Genomic DNA, 21732 nt, shown 5'->3' with positions numbered 1-21732 from the left:
AACATTTGATGAGGTAGATCCTGCAAGGTAAGAAAGAGTCTAATGAGCAAGTGGAACCAGGTTATTAGGCAGAGAGAATTAAATGTTTCTGGAAGTCTGGTGAGAAGTGTTGTTAGTAAGTAGGAAAAACACAGGGCTTCTAAGCATCTGTCTGGGTTATTTGAGCAGATGCTTCATAAGAAAATCTACAGGGCCTTTTAACATTCTCTTTAGAAATTTTGAGCAGTTTCATGATCCCTCTTTTTATTTTCTTAAAGGCAAAAAGTCCATACTACAAGCATCTGGGTTGGTCGCTATCAAAGGTATTTTCTGATTTCAGACAACTTGGATCTAGCTCTTCACTGCTTCCACCTTTTCTTAAGTTTGGATTTCCATTATGATTGAAAGGGGATGTTTGTAGTAATTGTAAACTGCTAATCTTTGCAGCTCTGCCCACACTCAGCCAATGGCTTTAGGGCTGTCAGCCAGCACAGCCAGCATCTGAGTACCACTGGAGTGTCCTCACATGTTCCATGTTTGTACAAGTCACATCTTCAATGTGCTGGGTGACCACAGAGGCACCTTCTTTTCTTTTACTTCATTATTCTTACTTATTTTTAAATATTTTTATTAGTATGTATCAATTCAATACAATAATGGGTTTCATTATGACTTTTTTTTTCAAGACAGGGTTTCTCTGTGTCGCTCTGACTATCCTGGAACTTGCTCTGTAGACCAGGCTGGCCTCCAACTTTAGAGATCTGCCTGCCTCTGCTTCTGCCTCCCAAGGCTGGGATTAAAACCTTGTACCACCACCATCCGGCTCATTACATTTTCATACACAAATATAATTTTTATCTCATTTCCCTCTTGTCTCCATCTCATTTTCTCTGATACCCATCCTCCTCCCAGCTAGTGTGTGTATGTGTGTCCGTCTGCCTGTCCGTGTGTTCCTGTCCTCACTTAACCATTTGTCACAGTGAGTTTCATTGGGGTTGTTTACTAGGGTATGGGTGAGGGGTTTTTTAGAGGATTGTGGGAATCTTCTAGAAGCTCATTACTATTTTCTGCTTTGCAGAATGAATTGTGCTTATGGCCCTGGGTTGTTTATAATGAGACAGGAAACATGATGAAAGATTATTTAAAATTTTTTAATGAATTGTCTCTGAGTGAGCAAAGAAGACCCTTCTAATACTAGAGAATTTTAGTTTTTCCTACACTGAATCTGTTCCCCCAATTTTTATTAAGAGTTTGATAAGTAACTCATGAATGACAATTTTAAAGGCCCACATCCCTGCCTCTTAACTTTCTTTTTTCTTTCTTCAAACAGTGTTACTAACAATAATGTTAGTGACTCTGTTTGGTGGCATCTTAGCTAAATGTTACTTTTACTTTTAAGTTTTTTGTTTTAAAAGTGTTGAGATGTAAATGAAACCCCATAGCTTAGACTCAGTGGTCAATAGCTCTCTCAGTTGTGACTCATTCAATCCGAGCTGGAACCAACCACTAGTGAGTCTGTGTCTGTGCACATCTACGTGTGTAAGATGAATTTATTACTGATTTTTTACTGTACAGAGTGGCTGTAATGCTGATTTTTAAATTTGATTTTTGATATGGTCATACATATTATGAAATAGTGGTTTTCTTCAAGTGTGTGGGTCCTTGAGATCTATGAGAATACGGCTGGAACAGAGTTGTGATACATTGTAAAGCTTCTATTTTGGCAATTATGTTATAGTTTTATCATTATCTTTATGTTATTTTTAAAGGACTTTAAAGGAAAATCCAAGTGCTATATGATTTTTAGCTAAAATTTCAATGTGTGTCTATAAAATGTAAAATTTTAAAATAATATTTTTAATTCTTAGAGTAGAGATGGGTCTTGAGGATTCTTCCTTGATCCATGGTAGAATTTTGGCTGACTTGATCTTATGAAACTAATGCAGTGAACAACCAGGTCATATCCAGAAGTCAACATGATACAGCTCTCCTCCTGTCTGCTAGCTCTTACATTCTTTCCACCCCTCTTCTATGATGTTTCCTGAGCCTTGGGTGTTGGCAAGCTAACAAAGATGACACATCCATAGAGTAACTCAAACTATGCACCTCGATCACTTATGGGTCTTACATAACAATCGTCTCTTACCAAATATGAGAGCAACACAGATCCATGGGTATAAACATTTAGAAGACAGCACGACAGTGTGACCATTTAGCAAAGCAAAAACAGTAGGCTTCCCCAAGGCCTTTGATCCCTTTGGTAATGTACTTTCGAGCAGGTTTACAGTACCAGGTATGAAATTCCTCCTGTGGAGCTGGGCATCTAGCCAACCAGAAAGTTGGTTACTCTGTTTAACCATCATGCCACTGCTGATATGAGTATATCTTGCCAACAGTTCAGTATTGTATTGTTAGGGTCCCACACTAGGTGAGGACAGCGATGTTTCTTTCTGCCAGGGGCTGCATAGCACCTCTGTCACTCTGTAGGCCAGCCATTCAGGAGTTTACTGCTCAGTTCGAGGTTGATTTCTCTGTGTCCTGCACCCAGAGCAAGTGATGTTTTCAGCAATAGGCTCTTACCACCGAAAGACAGATAAATAGAGATATCATCACTAACCCATTTCTTAAATTTTGTTTGTATGTTTATGTGTGGGCACAGGTGGCATAGTGAGTATGTGGAAGTCAGAAGGTAGCTTGCAGGAGTCAGTTTTCTCCTTCTTCCATATAAGTCCTATGGATTGAACTCAGATCAAAAAGGCTTCGTTTATGCCTGAGCCATCCCAGCAACCCAAATTAGTAACCTTTTAAGGCTCTTTTTAACTTGAGTTTTAGGGTCACTATTTAAGACACTATGTCCTCTTAGTAATTTTCCTGCTTTTTTGGCAAGGTGGTAAGCATTTCATTTGTACCTATGTCTTGTTTTATAAGAAAAATAGTCTCATTTATAGCAAGTCGCTGGGCAGTCACCTCGGTTCAGGATTGTGTTGGCTGTTGTAGTCGTATTAACTCGCAATGGCTCTTGTTAGTGCTGTGCTACCGTGAAGGGGGAAATATTTTTCAACTGCAGCGTTAGGACATTGGAGTAACAATGAGAGGGAAATTTTGTTGTTGCATCTTCCTATTGGTGAATGACCTGTTCTTGTTCTTAGATGTATTTTGACAAAACAAAATTTACCTTATATTCTGGCACATATCGTGATAATTATGGTAAGAACTGAATTGTCATTAACCTATGGTCTGATAGACTGTGACAAACCTCCCAAGGCAGCAAATGCAAGAATTCCCAAGCAAGAAAGACTCTTAAGTGATAAGGCCATCATATGAGCAGATACGTAATTATACGTGCTTCAAATGATTTTTTTAATGTACATTGGTGTTTTTGCCATGGATATTGGGTCTTCTGGAACTGGAGTTACAGACAGTTATGTGAGCTGCCATGTGGGTACTGGGAATTGCACTTGGGTCTTCTGGAAGAGCAGTCTGTGCTCTTCACTGCAGAGCCATCTCCTCAGCTCTTCAGGTTAATTCTTGATTAATGCCTTACCCTTTTCCTAGTTTTTTATGTGCACAGGTGCTTTGCCTGCATCTATATCTGTGCACCATGTACATGCAGTACCCGCAGAAGCCAGAAGAAAGCCTTAGATCCCCCGGGACTGGGGCTATGGATGGTTGTGAGATGCTGTATCAGTACTGAGAATTGAACCTGGGTCCTCTGGAAGGGCAGCCAGTGCTTTTCAACACTGAACTGTCTTTGTAGCCCCAAATGCCTTACTTTTATACATTGATAAATTCCTCCAGAGATTCTGATGCAATAGCTGTCTAATTCTAGATGTTCCTCAAGAGAAAGCTGTGATTGTAGCCTTTATCTTCACTGGTGTTTTTTATATTTTCAGTGTGCCAATTATAATTGGAAAAATTTATCAATGTATTTAAGTGTTTGGGGCCTTGGGAATACCCTGAATTTGCAAAGGAATAATGTAGAGTCAGTGACAATGTGACAGTGTATAAATACCTGGGAATGCTTGGAAGAAACCTGCTTTTCTAGCCACCTTGATAACAGTGTCAAGACAGTGTGCCACCCCCTTTGAGGGTGAGGCATGCATGGTCCTTTTAACTTTTGTCTCATAGTCAATAGCTTTTGACAAGTATGTTTTTAGCTAGAAATAGGAAAACTAAGCCAGGAAGATTGTGCAGGCTTCTCTTATTTTCAGTAAACAGAGCAGATGGCTGTGTGATTAGTTGTTTTTTTGAACAACAAAGGAAAAACAAAAGCATTCCCACCCCACTCCCTAGCTCTGGCTTATGGGAGCTTCTTGGCACTTCTTACAGGCCTTTTGGAGAGCACACTTGATCTTGAGGCTTTTATCTTGGCAGTGGAAGCGCCAGGATTTTCATCTCCATTGCTGTTTTATCAGAACTTTCTAGAAGAAACCGACTTGCCTTTTGGCTGCTCTGTCTGGGTCTTTGTTCTCCTCACTGTTCCTTCTGTGAGCATGAGGCTCTCTCCAACTTCCTGCCCTTCTGCTTTCTGATGGGAAGTAGGGTCTCAGAGTGCTTCAGAGCACAAATCCTGGAGCAAAACTTAGGTGTGAATCTTCATTCTGCTACTTAACCTCCCTCCAAAGGGCTATTGATGACCCAAGAATTAATACAAAATACTTAGAGCATGGCTTTTATTCTAGTAGGCACTATGTCTACAGTGTCTTGCTTCTGAATTCCATTAACAGACACATGGTTGTATATCATTTTTGAGACTGTAAAGGGTGTACTAGGTGAGACATAGAGGAATTATTAACCACCAATAACATAACTCAACCTCGCTATCTGGCTGAATAAGCTGGTGGTAATACAGGATAAATATTAATAACAGGATGGTGAGGCAGGAGATGCTGCCAATTGGTTTAGTAGGAACCAAGGCAGACAATGGATTTGGGAGATTAGAGGTAGAATTGCTTCCTGTCATCACAAAGTCCTCATTCAGTATCATGGAACTTGAGGTGGACTGTAGAGGAAAGGTGGTTGGACATTTGGGGACATGGTGTGAGTGCAGGGTCCAGGATGGAAACACGTGGAGAGTTTAGGTTATCCACGGATGACCGCCTCTAACAAAATGGACCCTTTCCCACTATGTGAAGAGTATTCATGTTGTTGAGACTAACATGGTTTTTCTTTTCATCCATAGAAAGGCCCCACTTCTGGGAAAGACCGTGTGAAGAAAGGTGGATCCTACATGTGCCATAAGGTCAGTCATGCTACTAAACTGTCGCATGTTCTTGTGGGTCACAAATTCATTATATCATTCTTCCCCCAAACGTTCCATTCATTTTTGCCAGTATAAACCTCTTCCCATCCAAATGAGAAAAAACAGAGGAGTCTTCAATTTATGAACAGACATTGGGGAAGTAACAGGAGAAATGGAACTTGTGAATCGCATGCTGTCAACCAGATAATCTGCTGACTCATGCATGGTGAGAGGCTTCTGTTGGTCTGTGAATAGGGTGGATCATCTACCTCTTCCCATGTTTAAGTCTAAGACCACATCCATAATTTTGGATGTCTGTAAATTCCTGAATTCTTTGTTGAGATTCAAACTAAAGTTATAAATGGAGGTTGGTTTGTGGTCTACCAAAATGGAAGCACCCAAGTGTGTTGGGTGTTAATATGTGCATTTTTGTTCCATGAGCTATGATTTCAGTTTCCAAAATGGCAGTTCTTGGTTAGTCTGAGTGATCGGTGCCTCATGAGCAACTTTTAGAAGGAATTTGAAAATAGAATCCGACCCCTTTCCCTTTCCTCTTTGAGTCATGAGTTTCCAGTGCCTTGAGCACTCAGGTTCTGTCTTCTGGCTGTGTATAAAGAAACATTTTGCAGTTTGTTACTACCAAGAAACTTTGCTTGGTAGTTGACTCAGTTCTGGAGATTTAAAGCCATCTATAGTGACTTCAAATTAAGTTACTAATTTTGTAATAGACACAGTATCATACTTTGTCCAAATCCAACAGGATCTTTAAAACTCTGGAGGTGTTGAAAACATACGGCAAAGTTTGGTAACGGCCTCAAGAAACTAGATGGTGTACGTGAGTGAGTTTGTAGGTATGTGTTCCCTGCATGGTTCTTAGTTTAGACTCTTTGACCATATGATTCAGGTAGGAAGTTTATCCAGTTCAGCTCAATTCTTGCTTCATACCTACATTAAACTGAGCGTAGTGGCATATACCTTTAATTCCATCTAAGAGGCATGTGGATCTCTGTGCGTTCAAGGTCAGCCAGGGCTACACAGTGAGAGCCTGTCTTCAAAAGCTGAAGCCAAAAATGGACAACAAATCTACATTAATAATAAGATGTGGGTGAATTTAATTTTATGCAATCATAATTGACTAATTAATTAATTGAATTTTTGAGTCAGGGTCTTGGTATGCTGGCCATACAGTCTCTAACTCCTGAAGTAAAACATTTTTTTTTCTGTCTCAACTTCCCAATAAATGGGACTATGGATATGTTCTACTGTGCTCGGCTCATATCTCATTCTGTTTGTTTGTTTTGGTTTTTGTTTTTTGGAGACAGGGTCTCACTGTGTCACTCTGGTTGGCCTGGAACTTACTATGTAAACCAGACTCTCCTTGAACTCACACAGATTCCGCCTTCCTCTGCCTTTCAAGTGCTGGGATTAAAGGCATGTACCACCATGCCCAGCCTTGATCATAGGGAATAAATAACTTTCTGAAATTAAGTATTATACTACTATAGTTGTTATTAATATTTCATATCAGATTGAGAATATTTTCAGATTTTTTTTTAACAAGACGTGGTTTCTCTGTGCAACCTTGGCTGTCCTGGAACTCACTCTGTAGACTAAGCTGCCTCGAACTTAGAGATCTGCCTACCTCTGCTTCCCAAGTGCTGGGATTAAAGGTGTGCTCACCACTGTCCAGTTTATTTGTAGTTTTTACTCATCAATGAATATAGATTTTGCTAAACGATGATTTTCTTGTCTTTTCAGTCAGTTAGTACAGTATAATACTGTGAAGCACAATGATTGGTTATCATTTTTTTCTTGTTTTTTTGAGTCAGTGTCTCACTTTGTAGCCAAGTTGACTTTGGACTGACTATGGGACCCAGAATCTCACATTAGCAACTAACCATGTCCAGCTTGATTTTCATTTATTAAACCATCATTGCTTTCCTGGTGCAATATTCCACTTAGTCATGATGTATTAGTCCTTTTATGTAGTTTGAATTCAGTTATTTTAAATGTTGAGAGCTTTTGCATATAATTAATGATGAGTAGACCCTTATTTATTGTTCCTAGTAATCTTTGTGTGGTTTTGGTATATTGGTATGTAATTGGAAAATATTGTCAGATTTTCAATCTTTTATCCTCATTTTTAAGAAGAGGTCTTGTAAAACTAAGATTATTTCTTTCTGAATTGCTTGGTGGAGTTCCTTATTAAAGAAATTTGGACCTAAGCTTAGGCATTTAGCCTTACCCCTCCCTATTACTGTAATGAAAACACAAGGCAGACTACATTTTTAAGGAAAAGAGGCTTATTTTGGTTTATATTTTTTTGGGATCCAAGCTGAGGAGCATTAAATATTGATTATATTCTTGTTGGCAGTACCAGAGTTGGTCCAAGGCGTCATATGGGAAGTGACAAAGGGTGTTTCTGAGTGGTGTGTGTGTGTGCGCGCATGCACGCATATGTATACATTCATTATGATCACTCTCCCCCTTCCAATGAATAAAATTAATAGAATAGTGACTCTATGTTGGAGAGGGGAGCCACTTGTTGATTCCCAGCCGCCCGGCTAGCTTAGACCCAAAATAATCACACGGAAACTGTATTTATTAAATCACTGCTTGGCCCATTAGCTCTAGCTTCTTATTGACTAATTCTTACATATTAATTTAACTCATTTCTATTAATCTGTGTATCGCCATATGACAGTGATTTACCGGGTAAAGTTCCCAGCGTCTGTCTCTGGCGGCTCCATCCCTTCTCTCTGACTTCGCCCTTCTTTCTTCCAGCATCTAGCCTAACTTCCCACCCCCAGATCTGTTCTTCCCTGCCATAGGCTCAAAGCAGTTCTTTATTCATTAACCAATAAAAGCAACACATATACAGAAGGACCTCCTACACCAACTCTACCTAAATGACTTTACCTAACCCTAATTACTTCCCCAAAAGGCCTTACCTCTAAACAACATAAAGGTATGTCTCTACCCCCTTGAAAGTCTTAGGGGATGCACTCAAACCATATCTAAATTATAACAAATTATAATTGTAAATTTGGTTATTTAATATATACTTATTTGTAGATTATATGTTTCTACTTGGATCATCATTTCATCATTTATGCCCCAGCAATGTTTAAGCATGCATAGCAGCCCGTTTATGGCGGTTCTCCAGTTGTTCCTATCCTGGGCAGTCCTAGATGCTTGTGTTATTGTCATACCCAGAGAAAAATCATAAGAATACTAGAAAATGCCTATAAAGAAAACTTTGCATCAGTCAAAGTCTGTGGAGAACTAAGTGATCAGTTTAAGACAATTGTAAGAGTGTAGCAAGGATGCATCCTCTCACCACTACTCTTCAATATATTCCTGGAATTAATAATAGCAACAGCCCTGGAGGATGAGGATAAGCACGCAGATAGGTGGTGTGCAAATTAATAACTTGTGTTTTGCCGACAATATAGCACTACTTGCTGAAAGTCCAAATGAGCTGCGGGCCATGGTAAATAGAGTGGTGGAAGTCAATGAAAACCTTGGTATGAAAATAAATTTCTACTCAAATAGGCTCTGATAATTTTGTCTTTCAAGGAATCAAATCTTTCATATGAATTTTTAAATGTATTATTTCAATCTTTGCATTTTCATTGATTATATAAACCAATTATATTTAATACAATTATTGATATTATTGGGTTTTAATTTTAGTTTTTTTTCTTTGCCATATCTGTTCTTTGTTCCTTTTTAATCTTTGTCTTTTTTGGATTAAATTATTTAAATCACTTTATTTTCTCTTCTTATGCTTATTATCTATATCCTTACTTTAAAATAAATGCTTTATTTAGAAATAAGTTAATAATTAGCTTTTTCTAATCAGCCTGTGGAATATGTCTTAAGTTGTTTGGGCTCAGAGTGATAGAGAAACTATTACAAAAGAGAATAACAGAACGACAAAACTGAATGAATTTAGATGTTTTTCCAGAGCAAAACAACAGTCTCAGAAATAAATAAAAAGAATGTTAGAATTAATTCTTAAAACGTTTTATTTCTATTTTGTACGTATGTATATTTTGTCTGCATATATGTCTGTGAGTGACTTGCTTGTTGAGTGCCCTCAGAGTTACAGATAGATGAGCCATTAAGTTCTGGGAATTGAGCCCTGGTCTTCTGGAACAGCAACCAGTACCCTTAACCACTAAGTCATCTCTCCAGCTCTATAATTAATTTTAAAAATTACTCTGACTAGAAGATAGTATATACTTATATACTAGAAGATAGTATATACTTTTGGTCATAAACTAAAGCCACTTTGCATGTCTAAAGCAAACTCCTGTAATCATGTCTATTTTAAAAGAGTTATTTTATTTTACTAATAAAAAAAAAAACCTTTGTGTGTGTGTGTGTGTATTGTGCCTGCGTTTATGTCTGCATACCACTTAAATTCTTGCTACACATGGCGGCCAGAAGAGGACATTGGATCCCCTAGGACTGGAATTACTGATAATTGTGAGCCACCTGGGAATCAAACCTTGGTCCTCTGGAAAACCAATAAGTGCTCTTAACCACTGAGCCATCTCTCCAGGACCATTAATCCTAGTTTTTAACACTCTGCCTAAGCTTCTGGAAGGAGATGTAGACACAGAAAGAGAAGCAGCAAGGTAGCACAGCATCCAGTTAAGAACATAGGCTGTTGAAATACGAAGCGGCGGGGCTGCGTCCCCAACACCCCGGCCGCTTGGCTAGCTCATGCCCGAAATAACAACACACAAACTGTGTTCATTTAAGAACTGCTTGGCCCATGAACTCTAGTCCTTACAGGCTAATTCTCGCACCTGGACTAGCCCATTTCTAATGATGTGTGTAAGCACCCCAAGGTGCGCTTACCGGGAAGATTCTAGCCTCCGTCCATCATGGTGTCTGCTCCAGCGCAGAGCTGTCGAGTCTCTCTGGAAGCAGAGCAGAGTCTGACCTCACTTCCTCTTCCGCCTGGAATTCTATTCTGTTTCCTCCTCCCATCTATGTTCTAAGCTATGAGGCCAAGCAGTTGGTTTATTATAACTTAACCAATGAAATCAACAGATTGATATATGACACTCCCACATCAATAGGCTGTTATCTTCCACCTCCTGATAACACGCAGTGTGGCCTTAGGCATATTATTAATATGTCTTGGTCCCAGTTTTTCCTCAAGTTGTGTAATGTGAGTGCAATTTATACCTTTCTCATAGGATTATTGGAAGAACTCACAGAATCGACATATGTTAAATCGACGGAGCAGTTCACTTAATGAGCACTCAAATAAAAATTTTGGTAATTGATGTTGTTGGGTTGATGCCTAACATTCAAAAGTGGGATCTTTATTCCAACCCACAGCATCTAGGGGATCAGACTAACAAATGCCAAAAGAATTAATCCCGTGTCATTTTAAACAGCAGTGGTAAGACCTGGGTTCTGGTATGTGCTTCCCTAGAATGATTTTATTCAATATGAGAAACAATTGCCTTAAAATATCCTTTATCTGAGAAACATTTTCCTCATGAAAACCATATTTCTGCCTCATTTGAGTTCATGGCCTCCTGGCTGGTAGGTCATTATCTTAAATGGATCGTTTCCTGATCCAGGATCACATCCTTAGCAAAGAGCCTGAGATCACTTTTACAAAGTAACTAGCCATTTTGATAAAAATCAGGTTGAAACAAGTCCCTCCTCCTACTCCTGTTCTTAATTAATAGAATGACCCATTTTCAGCCACCCAAAGACCTCACTTCCTTTAAGAACCACTTTTGTTTCTAAAAATAAAGGTAGAAAAATATGAAGAATAACCAGAACACTCATAACCAGGACATTTGCTCTTTATTCGCGGCTCTATTAATGACCCATTATTGAAATTTAAAAGGAGTACTTATTAATAAATATTTTCTGTGTGAGTGGTGTGTTTAAGTAGAATGAATGTATGTTTGATTCTTTGCAGGTGATGGGCCTGACCTTTCAGCACTCACAAGTGCACATGTGTGCATGTGTGCTTGTGTGTATGTGTATCTGTTGCTAAGGATCAAACCCAGGGCCTTGCATGCACTGGGAAAATGCTCTGCCACCAAGTGATGTCCCTCTCTCCTCACCACTTTTGTGAGACTTGCTTTTTTGGATTTAGTTCTTCCTAGCTGTTTTGGTTAATGAAAGGCTCGGGAACTGCTGTCATCCTATGGTGACCTTTTACAAGCAAACCAAATTTGTTTCATAAAATTTAGCAAAGAAATTTTAAAGATGACAATAAAATCAGATATTTATGTCCCAGGGAAAACTATTAGTTTTCTATTACGGTATTCTGCCATGAGTTTTTTGTAATATATATATATATATATATACATATATATATGTGTGTGTGTATACTTGTATATATATTTATAATTTTTATTTATTTATTATGTATACAGTATTTGGCCTACATGTATGCCTGCAGGCCAGAAAAGGGCACCAGATCTCTTTACAGAAGGTTGTGAGCCACCATGTGGTTGCTGGGAATTGAACTCAGCCAGGTCTCTTAACCACTGAGCCATCTCTCCAGCCCCCTTTAATATATATTTTTCAAAAATAAAATTACTTTGTGTATACTCAAGCTTTTCAATTACAGTCATAATAACAATCATGTATGCCACAGATTTTTTTTTCTAGTATCTAATGTCATTGATGCAGAATCCTTCTCAACATTGTTCTGAGCAGATACTAAAAATTCATCAGAGCTGTTGCAGCCTGGCTTTTGTAACATATAGAATAATCCACCCCACAAAAACTATAGCCCTGTGCTATATGCCCAGGGTTGTCCTTCAGCCTGCTCGTCTCTACGGCAGCAAACCTTTCCCTTCCATCCGTGTGGCATATGTATGTGCACAGTCGGGAGCTGCAGGAGGTGCGATCTTGCCCGCTGTCACCACAGTCTCAAGGGCCTGCTTCAGACCTGTTTCTGTGGGGAGGAAGACAGCCATGCCGAGTTCCCGTGACCGAGAGTGTGTGTACACTAAACAAATCCTCGGCTCTCTGTACACACTTGTTTTCCTTTCTTATGGAGGGGTTCGTTTTGGTGTGTTTCAGTTTTTTGGGGGGGTGCAAGGGATTAAATGTAGGCTTTGCTTATATTATACTAGATGTGTGCTCTACTTAACTGAGCTCTACATACTTCTGTGGACAGTGTCATCTTTTTAGTGAGGACCCAGATTCTAGAAGGCTTTGCCTAAGGTTAAATTGCCACTGAGCTTGGAATTCTGCCCTTGCTGGTCAAAAATTAGCAAGATGTTTGTCACAGTTTTCATTGGTATCGCGTTCCCATTCCTCTAACTTTGGCGGTGGTAGAGTGGCTCCATCTGTGTGTCCGATCACATTTCCTGCTTTTTACATTAGCCATCTTTGGCTGATTCTGTTTGGAATTCCAGTTTTCCAATTCTTTGGGCATCTTAGCTCCCTCTTGGGAAGGCCTTCAGTCCTTTCTCCCCATTTTTACTTCCTTCAGAGATGACCACTGCCAGAGGCAGTCTTGAGTTTTCAGTCCAGTTACAGTCTGTCTGCTCCCTTTGAATGTCAGCTCTCTGATAACAGGTTCCTTGTTTGTCTGATTATATTCCTCAGGCCTAAAATTACATCTGGCCTATTATAAGCTCTAAAATATTTAATGTATAATCTTGCTGTGAGGTGATTGGGCTGTGATCTAACTGTTCTTTTGCCTAATTTTTTTTCTCATTTTCATGCTTCTGATCCCATTGTTTAGCCTCTTAATCTGCCTCCCATCGTCCTTTATAAATTGCTGCTACTCAAAATGTACCCCATGGGCAGAAGCAGCACCTGGAAGCTTGTTAGAAATATAACTTGAGTGTCACACAAGCCCCACGAAAGCTGTATTTCTGGGTGTACAGTTTAGGGATGTGTATTTAAACAAGCTCTCCAAACTCTTTCTGTCTCTGTCTGTGTCTCTCTCTCTCTGTCTCTCTCTGTCTCTCTGTCTCTCTGTCTCTCTGTCTCTGTCTCTGTCTCTCTCTCTCTCTCTCTCTCTGTGTGTGTGTGTGTGTGTGTGTGTGTGTGTGGTCTTGTTGCAGTGATAAAATACCTTTACTAAAGTAACTTAGGGCCAGTGAGATGACTCACTGGGTGAAAGGAAGTCCTTGGCAGAACTGATACTACAGAATATAGCACACAGACAGAATAAAGAATTTAACAGCAACTTATGGAAGAAAAGGCTTATTTTGGCTCACAGTTTTGGGGTACTGTCTTTCAGATAGATAGATAGATAGATAGATAGATAGATAGATAGATAGATAGATAGATAGATATTGATATTGATATTCATGACACGAAAGTCACAGTGGCTGTAGCTTGAGGTAGCTGGTCACATTGTATCATCAGTCAGGAGACAGAGGGGGACAAATATTGGTGATTGGCTAGCTTTCTCCTTTTTATGTAGTCTAGCACTGCAGCCTAGGGAATGACACCACCCATATTTACGGTGGGTCTTCCCACCTCAGTCAACCTTATCAATCAAGATAACCCCTCACCTGCATGGCCAAAGGTGATTTTAGTCCTGTCAAATGTACAATATTAGTCACCACAATTGCATTTGGAGAAGCACTGCCACAACCATGCATGTGTCACTTAGGCCAAGTCCTTCCTAGAGTCCTTGACATTCTACAAAGGATCCAGAGGACTAGCATTCACCTTCTAGTTTAGCCCCAGGCTGTTTTGTAAGTGTTTGCTGTAGTCATGGTTTTCCCTCCTGCTGTGGTCTCCAGCCAGCCAGGACAAGACCATGCCTAGCTAGACCTGGGTATTTCTCTCAGTGTATACAGTAGGCATTTGGGAACTGAAATTTCTCATGGCAAATACAGTAAGCAGTCAGGAAATGAATGCTTGTTATTTTCCTTGTGTGTGGCCCCATCATGGGATAAGTCATCTGTGTGCATCCCCTGAGCTCAACCTTTGCTAGCGTGGAATCCACTGCCCGTGTTTGGTTTCAGAGAGTGCTGACTTCTCGAGTTTGATTCTAGAAGTATCGGAGTGCTGCCATTTCACAGCAGCCTAGCGCCTGCACCGAGGCTTCTGCAGCATCTTCTCATACACTCCTTACAGATGTTTGAGAGCTTCTGTTCATGCGGGACACAGATACCATCAGCTTCTTGTTATTTCAAGCACATTCGAAATTCATCTTTCTTCCAACTACCTGAGAATTGGTAATACATTCTGTTCCTCACAATTGTCCAAGGAAAATTGGTTGCCATTGTTTTACTATCTATAGAAGATAGATAGAACATTCTTTCTTTTTTCATTGGGGAAATGCATGAGAAAATTTTCATGTCAACATCAGAGATAATTTTTATGAAGATTAGAAGCATCTGACTTCTTGTGAGAGAAAAGAAATAATAGGAATAAAAAATGTCTTCCATGCTGACCTATTTTCACCTTCCCACAAATTATCTCTTCTGCATGAGTTCCCAACATTTCCTACACGAGCAATTCTTTCTGACGTTTCTTTAAGCCACTGGCAGATACTTGGGTTCAGTGGGCCAGCTCTTGAGTTTATGCTCATGGCACTCAGGATGACGGCTTTGTTTCCATTTTCTGTTCCTTTGAATCAGGGAAGGAACCCCACAAGAGGTCTATGCACGGAGGTTATTTTGGAATCTGGCAGCTTTTTAAATGCTGGGTGTCAGATAGTCCATGGCTGCAGACGTAGCCTGTCCTGTGTGTTTGTGTGAGTGTTTGTAAGGAGGATGTGTGTGTTGGGGGTGGGAAAGAAGATGTGAGAAGGATGGCACTCTTCCTACCAAGAGTGTGGAATCTTACTAAAAGAGGAACCACTCTACAGTTTGTCCGGATTGTAATCTTGCTTCCTTAACAACTGTGTCACTGTCTATAACTTGTTTGGTTTGCCTAGGCTCTTAAAATCTAAGAATAAAAGACAAAAGTGCCTGGTACCATGTCTAATACATCCTAGGAAATTAGTGTCCATGTGTGTGTGTGCACCTACACTTGACTGTTACACAATTAGGTAGAATGGGATAAACTACACCACAAAATGTAGAGCTTTATTATTACTGTGATTTAAATTCCCAGGGTATTGGGAAGAAAGCAGTTTTCCCTATAGCTTTTCTTACGTTTTATGTTCCTATGCTGACTCTTTAATTTTTGCCGGTCTGTTTGATTTATTACATAATATTTAATGCTGTTATTAATCTTTTTATTACTATTCATCTCTATTGATAGAATGTCAATATTTGATACAATAAACTAGAAATGAGAAACTTTGCTCTCAAGGATAATAATTGTGAGTGTGTATGTGTGATAATCTTGTACATCTTTTAGTCTTTTTTTCCCTTAGCATATGATGATACAAGTTAGGTCATACCATATATACAGCTCTATATTCTGACTTTTAATTTAACACTTTATTATGGGAATTATGTTTTTTTCGCATATAATGTAAAAACATGATTCTCAGTGGCTAGTGACTATCTGATCACGTGGGTAACCATGGGTGGCTACTGTCTACTTTTTTGGGTGTTGTAAGTGGTGGAGACCTTTCTACTCTATGTAGGTAGTATTTTTAAGGTGAAAAATACTGACTGGTTGACTCTTGAATGTGCTGCCTTTGCCAAGCATAAATTACAGTGAGTGTGTAGGAAGGCCGTTCAGGGGAGCTCTGATTTCAGGGAGCTCTGCCTTCTCTGTACCAGGTACTTTTGTGCCCAAAGCCTTAAGCCAAGGTTCCAGATCTCTTATGGCATGTTATCTCTTACAGTCCTATTGCTATAGGTACCGCTGTGCCGCTCGAAGTCAGAACACACCAGATAGCTCTGCATCCAACCTGGGATTCCGTTGTGCGGCTGACCATCTGCCCTCTGCAGACTGACAGCCAACGGGAGCCTTTCCAGATCCAGGAAATGGTTTCTAACTTGCAACCGGCTTCCTCCCGAACTCCGAACAGATCTTGTATAGAGAATTCCCACTTCAAGAGAGTAACATGTCTGCCCAGTGGCCAAAGGAACTGTCTCGCGTGACCAAATTGCTGACGTGTGTCAGTGCTTGTGCTTTATCGTGTGGTGCATCTTTGGGGATCATCGCCATGTTTTACTTTGAGAGCCTTTTGAAGAGGAAGGAGAGAGCTGAAAACCTTGAAGTCTTGCCCAGACTCTGCCACAGGGCTAGGCCCTGGGGTCCGTACTTCATCTGCCTGGGCTTCTGTCCCCATCATCAAATGAGGGGATGGACAACAAGGTCTCTGAGACTCTCTCCAACTCACAGATTCTACGCGTAATAGCAGAGTGTATTGTGATTGCATAGTGAGAATTTATGACAGATTATTTTTTAGCTATTTTTTTTGCCATGTATGAACCTTGGGTTATACTAATGATATAAGGTGAGAATCCTCTTCTATATTATTTTCAGGAAAGGGTAGGGTGTGAGTCTTTTATATTCCTGCTGCACTTTGTTCTTTTGTGGAAATCAGTGTCTTTTACATTGTTGTGACAAATCTCATGTGGACCAGTGATGGGGACATTCATGTTCAGAGTTCTGAACACACAGGAATGCCTGTGGAGTGACTACTGTCCTTTATCTTTTAGCATTAAGTGCCTTTGGCTCAGAGGGACAGTTTGAAGCCCTGTTTCCCTTTCACCCCTAAGCCTTCAGAGAATGTGAAATGTGTACTAATTAGGGAAAGTGTTGAGTTCCGGGTACGAGGGCCTTGCACAGACTGCATTCAGGGTGTTTGTTATATTGTACTAGAGAGATGGGAAGTCTTGTTGACTTTGAGATACAGATGCTTTGAATCATGCACTATGTCAAATAAACTGGTACCCCCCCATCAGACTTCACTCTTTCTTCCTTGCTCAACTTTCTCATTCCCTCCTTTATGTTTTCCTTTTTTTAAAAACATGATGCTTGTATGTTTTGTTTGATAGAAAATGTTTTTTACATCCAGAAGTTCGTTGATACCTTTGATCCATGGGTATTTGTGGTATTTTTATTCTGTGAAGCAAGGACATTCTGTTAGGAACCCATTATAACCTTGCTACTTCTTGCCACAATAGAGGATGCAAATCAAGGGCATTGCTTTGGTGAGCAGATGCATCAATGCCAGGAAGACACTTTTTTCAGAGCAATGGCTTTCAACCCAACAGCCCTGTTCTTAGAATCCACCCAGGTTTCCGGGTCCCTGTGCTGTTTTTAGCCCAGCAGTTGAAGAAAGGCTCATCTTCATGTTAGCTATTCAAAATGTCAGTCAAATAATACTTAGAACTAACTATTCAACACTGTTGCTATTACCCTTTACTTTAAAAACTACATTAGTCTGTGAGGGGTGTAGGAGGTCCTTCTGTATGTGTGCTGCTTTCAATGGTTATTAAAGAAACTGCCTTGGCCTAGTTGATAGGGCGGAACTCAGGTAGGAGAAGACAGAACAGAATTCTGGGAGGAAGAAAGCAGAGACAGGCAGGCGCCATGAAACTCCTGTCTGAGACTGACGCTGGTTAGGATTTTTCCCGGTAAGCCACAACCTCGTGCTGTTACACAGATTGGTAAAAATGGGTTAGACCAGGATGTGAGAGTTGGCCAAGAAGATGCTAGATATAATGGGCCAGGCAATGTTTTAATTAATACAAGTTCTGTGTGGTTATTTCGGGGGCTAAGCTAGTCGAGCGGTGGCACGCAGCCCTCACCTCATAACTACATGTGAGCACATGTGTACATGTGCCTGCACAAAGACAGGAAGACAGCTGGTGGGAGAGTCTGCTGTTTGGTCTTCGGAATCAAACACAAGTCTTCAGGCTTGGTGTCAAGCATCTTTAGTCTCAGAGCCAATGTACTAACCCACTTTTGGTTTTGAGATAGGGTCTCACTCTGTAACCTAGCCTGGTCTGAAACTCACTAGGTTGACCTTGAACTCCCTTTTATGCCTCAGCCTTCCAAGTTCGGGATTATTGGCATGCACTACCGTGCCCGACAGTGGCTGTGCATTTATGCAACCTCCGAACAAAGTAGTCATATATATGTGGACACATTTATGACCACTTTGTGAATATAAACTGTTTCTCTAAAAACTCGTAAGTGATGATTAATCCCACTCAAAAGGAAAAAATAACGAACATTTGTAGGAAGTGGCTTCTGTAGGAAATAAGGTTTTTATTTTTAAAGTCACTACTACTCCTGTACTGTTTTTGTTTTTACTTCTTACCTCCCACCTTTGTTTATGTGTATGCATGTACATGCACATACACACACACACACCTATAATGTGCTTTACATCTTTATAGAGTATATATTTTGGCCTCTTTTCCCTGTTAATTAATGTTATGCATTATAAATATTCTTGAGTAGTTTTCGGCAGTCCTTCTAGCTGCATTTTTAGCAGCAGCATGGTACTAGAGAACATTTCATCAAAATCCTAGCATATTCTAGGATTTAAGAACCACATATTTGGTGACTATAGCATACTCTCATAATATTACACATCGACATATGAATAGGCAGAATGTAATAATAACAGTTTTACATTTCCGTCCCATAAATGAGATTCTAAATGTGTTAGTTACTTGTCTTATCCTTGGACCTGCTGATTCTGGCTTGTGGTGGAGACAGATCATGGCAGCAGAAGCATGTAGAAGAGGAGGCTATTTACTTTGTGGAAGACAGGAAGCAGAGAGAGGTAAGGGACCCTAGGGATAATGTTTGCAGAAACACCTCTACTGACCTGCTTCCTCCATCTTGGTCTTACCTTGTAAAATTTCTGCAACCTCTGAAAATAGAACCACCAGTTGAGGACTAAATGTTCAAAACCTGAGTTTGGATGGGACACTGCACAGTCAAGCAATTAATGCCGAAAGTTTTTATCTCCTGCAAAACTGCATACATACACATAACACGGGTATATATGCATACAGACATACATACATACAGGCACATGGAACCAAAAAAAATACACACAGACACACACACAGGCACACATACAGGCATACACACAGACAAACACACAGGCACACATAATGCCGGCACATAACCACAGAGGCACACACAGGGGCACCAGGTAAAGGGGAAGTCTGGGATTGTATTACCTTTTATTAATATCAAAATCCGTGCACAATGATTACAAGACAGAATGAGGAATCTGGGCCGAGTCACCAGCTGCTCTGCTCTTCCCGCTGCAGGACCTCCTCACCTCCACTGCTGATATAACCTCATTCCCAAAAAGCAATGGGGAAGCTCCAAGCTGTGCCTCTGCCAGCTCTCACACCATCCAAGAAACCACCCTACTATCTGGTCACATATCACCAGAGAAGACCATGTGCTCTTTGTGCCAAGCCACCCACAATACAATTGACTATCAGACCGAATTCCCTAAACACAGATGTACACACACACAGGTGCACACATACAGCACGTAAGAAATAATACGTAGGTAGAGGCAGACTTAGGAAACTCACATTGGCACTTATGAAGGAGGTGTCTTAATGAAACCAGGACTGTAATGAAGTCCCTACTGCCGTTTGTAACTAGAGTTACAGCTCTTCAGTCTTGTGTTCCTCTAACCCCTGACAATTGCTCTCCCTTCTTTAGAATGTAAGCACTTAAAGGCATGTGTTTCTAATGGAGACCATTTCCATCAAAAGTCAAACTGAGCCGGGAACCTGATCTACAAAGTGAGTTCTAGGACAGCCAGAGCCACATAATTACGGGACCCTGCCTCAAAAACAAACGAGTGAAAAGAAATATAGAGCCAAAAAACATAAGAAAGAAAGAAAATAATAGTCAAATTTGGATCCAGGGGATTGTCCTCACTTTTTAAAAATTCATTTGTTATGAATACAGTGTTCTACCTCTACTCCAGAAGAGGGCACCGAGCCTCATTATAGATGGTTGTGGGTCAACATGTGGTTACTGGGAATTGAACTCAGGATCTCTGGAAGAGCAGACAGTGCTCTTAATCTCTGAGCTAGCTCTCCAGCCCATTTTTTAAAAAATGATTTATTTATTTTTGTTTTATGTGCATTGGTGTTTTGCCTGTATGCATGTCTTTGTGAAGATATCAGATCCTGATGGAGGAAGGTCATTGGTTAATTAATAAAGAAACTGCTTGGCCCTGGTAGGTTAGAACATAGGTGGGTGGAGTAAACAGAACAGAATGCTGGGAGGAAGAGGAAGTGAGGTAAGCCACCTCAGACAGACGCCATGCAGCTCATCACCAGGGCAGAAGCGATGAAGCTCTGACCCAGAATGGATGTAGGCTAGAATCTTCTCTGTAAGGCACCTTGGGGTGCTACACACATTAATAGAAATGGATAATCAAGATGTAAGAATTAGCCAGTAAGAAGCTAGAGCTAATGGGCCAGGCAGTGTTTAAATGAATACAATTTGTGTGTTGTTTTTTGGGGGCATAAGCTAGCCGGGCGGCCAGGAGCTGGGCTGTGGGAAGAGGCCCGCAGCTCCTACTACAAGATCCCCTGGAGGTGGAGTTACAGATTTTAGCTGCCACGTGGGTACTGTTTAGTATGAAGCAGCAAGTGCCTGTATAGTATCTGACCTGCATTTTCTGTTCTTCGTTGAGCTTAGCATGGTAGGAAATGGAACAGTTCCCTAGGATACTGAACAAATACTCCTTGCACTAAGGAAGGACACCTCCAAAGGACATCTAGTATTTTTAATTTTTATTTCCTGAAGATTTTTATAAGTTGATCAATAAGGTTTTCTCTTGCATTGAAAGGAAGTTTGTGCCTGTTGACTTAAAAATGTGTTTAACTCAATTTCTGCCCTATACTTCCTGCTTATGAATCATTCAGCCATTTTTGCATTGAATAAAAGCTTACAGTGCACAGCGCTTATGTGGTGGGTCAGTTCCGGTGTGGAGAACAGCTTTGTTTGCCTGTTGTCTCCTTCAATAACCCTTATTTATTTTGATTTCTAAAAGTTTTTGTTTCTTGTCTCCATTGATGCATAGAAGGAATTTGGGTTTGATTTTTTTTCTTTTTCTTTTTCTTTTTTAAATCTCTTTGGCCTTGAATTCCTGATCATCTTGCTTTATTTTCAGAAGTGTGTTATACATATTAGTTAAGTGGGAGGCAGGCATATTTTCTTTCCCAAGGCCTTCAGAACATGATTAGAAGGGAGAGGAGGTGGATGGTGGCTACCAAGCATGACAGCTACTTTCTTTCTGTAGATTGAATTGCAAATAGTTCTCCAACTTCCAATGGCGCATCCTGTAGTTTAAGATGGAATACCGCTCGTAACCACGCAGAACTTTCCCCCTTCATACTCCCCACCCCCTTGGACAAAACATTTGAGTTGTCCATTGCCCTTCAGGTAGGTAGGTGCTGTTTGTCTCAGTAGGTGTTGATTAGGGCAAGTTTGTAGTGAAATGGTCAGCAGGGGTCATTTCTGTTTCCATGTCTTCCTGATGACCGAATTGTTGACATAAAATGAAACAATGGCTCTAGCCCTGGGAATCCCAGAGTTCTCCCCTTTAGTCACCCTCAGTAAAGAAATCTCCTTTA

At 40.3% G+C, this 21732-nt stretch overlaps 1 protein-coding gene across 1 annotated transcript in view; it reads left to right on the top strand.

The window, feature by feature from the left end:
• Sumf1 (sulfatase modifying factor 1) overlaps window positions 1-17057 on the top strand; it is a 94797-nt gene extending 77740 nt beyond the window's left edge. The window contains exons 8-9 of the mRNA XM_050149402.1: window positions 5162-5221; window positions 15990-17057. Coding sequence (XP_050005359.1) covers window positions 5162-5221; window positions 15990-16100 — 171 coding nt within the window. The 3' untranslated portion in view covers window positions 16101-17057. The remainder of the gene's footprint in view (window positions 1-5161; window positions 5222-15989) is intronic.
• Window positions 17058-21732: the final 4675 nt, after the last annotated feature.

Source organism: Alexandromys fortis, unplaced genomic scaffold (genome assembly GCF_014885135.2).
Source record: "Alexandromys fortis isolate MF-2015 unplaced genomic scaffold, M_Fortis_MF-2015_v1.1 scaffold_48, whole genome shotgun sequence".
Classification (NCBI taxonomy): domain Eukaryota; kingdom Metazoa; phylum Chordata; class Mammalia; order Rodentia; family Cricetidae; genus Alexandromys; species Alexandromys fortis.
The sequence above is the reverse complement of the archived record's forward strand: the minus strand, read 5'-3'. Positions and strand labels throughout refer to the sequence as shown.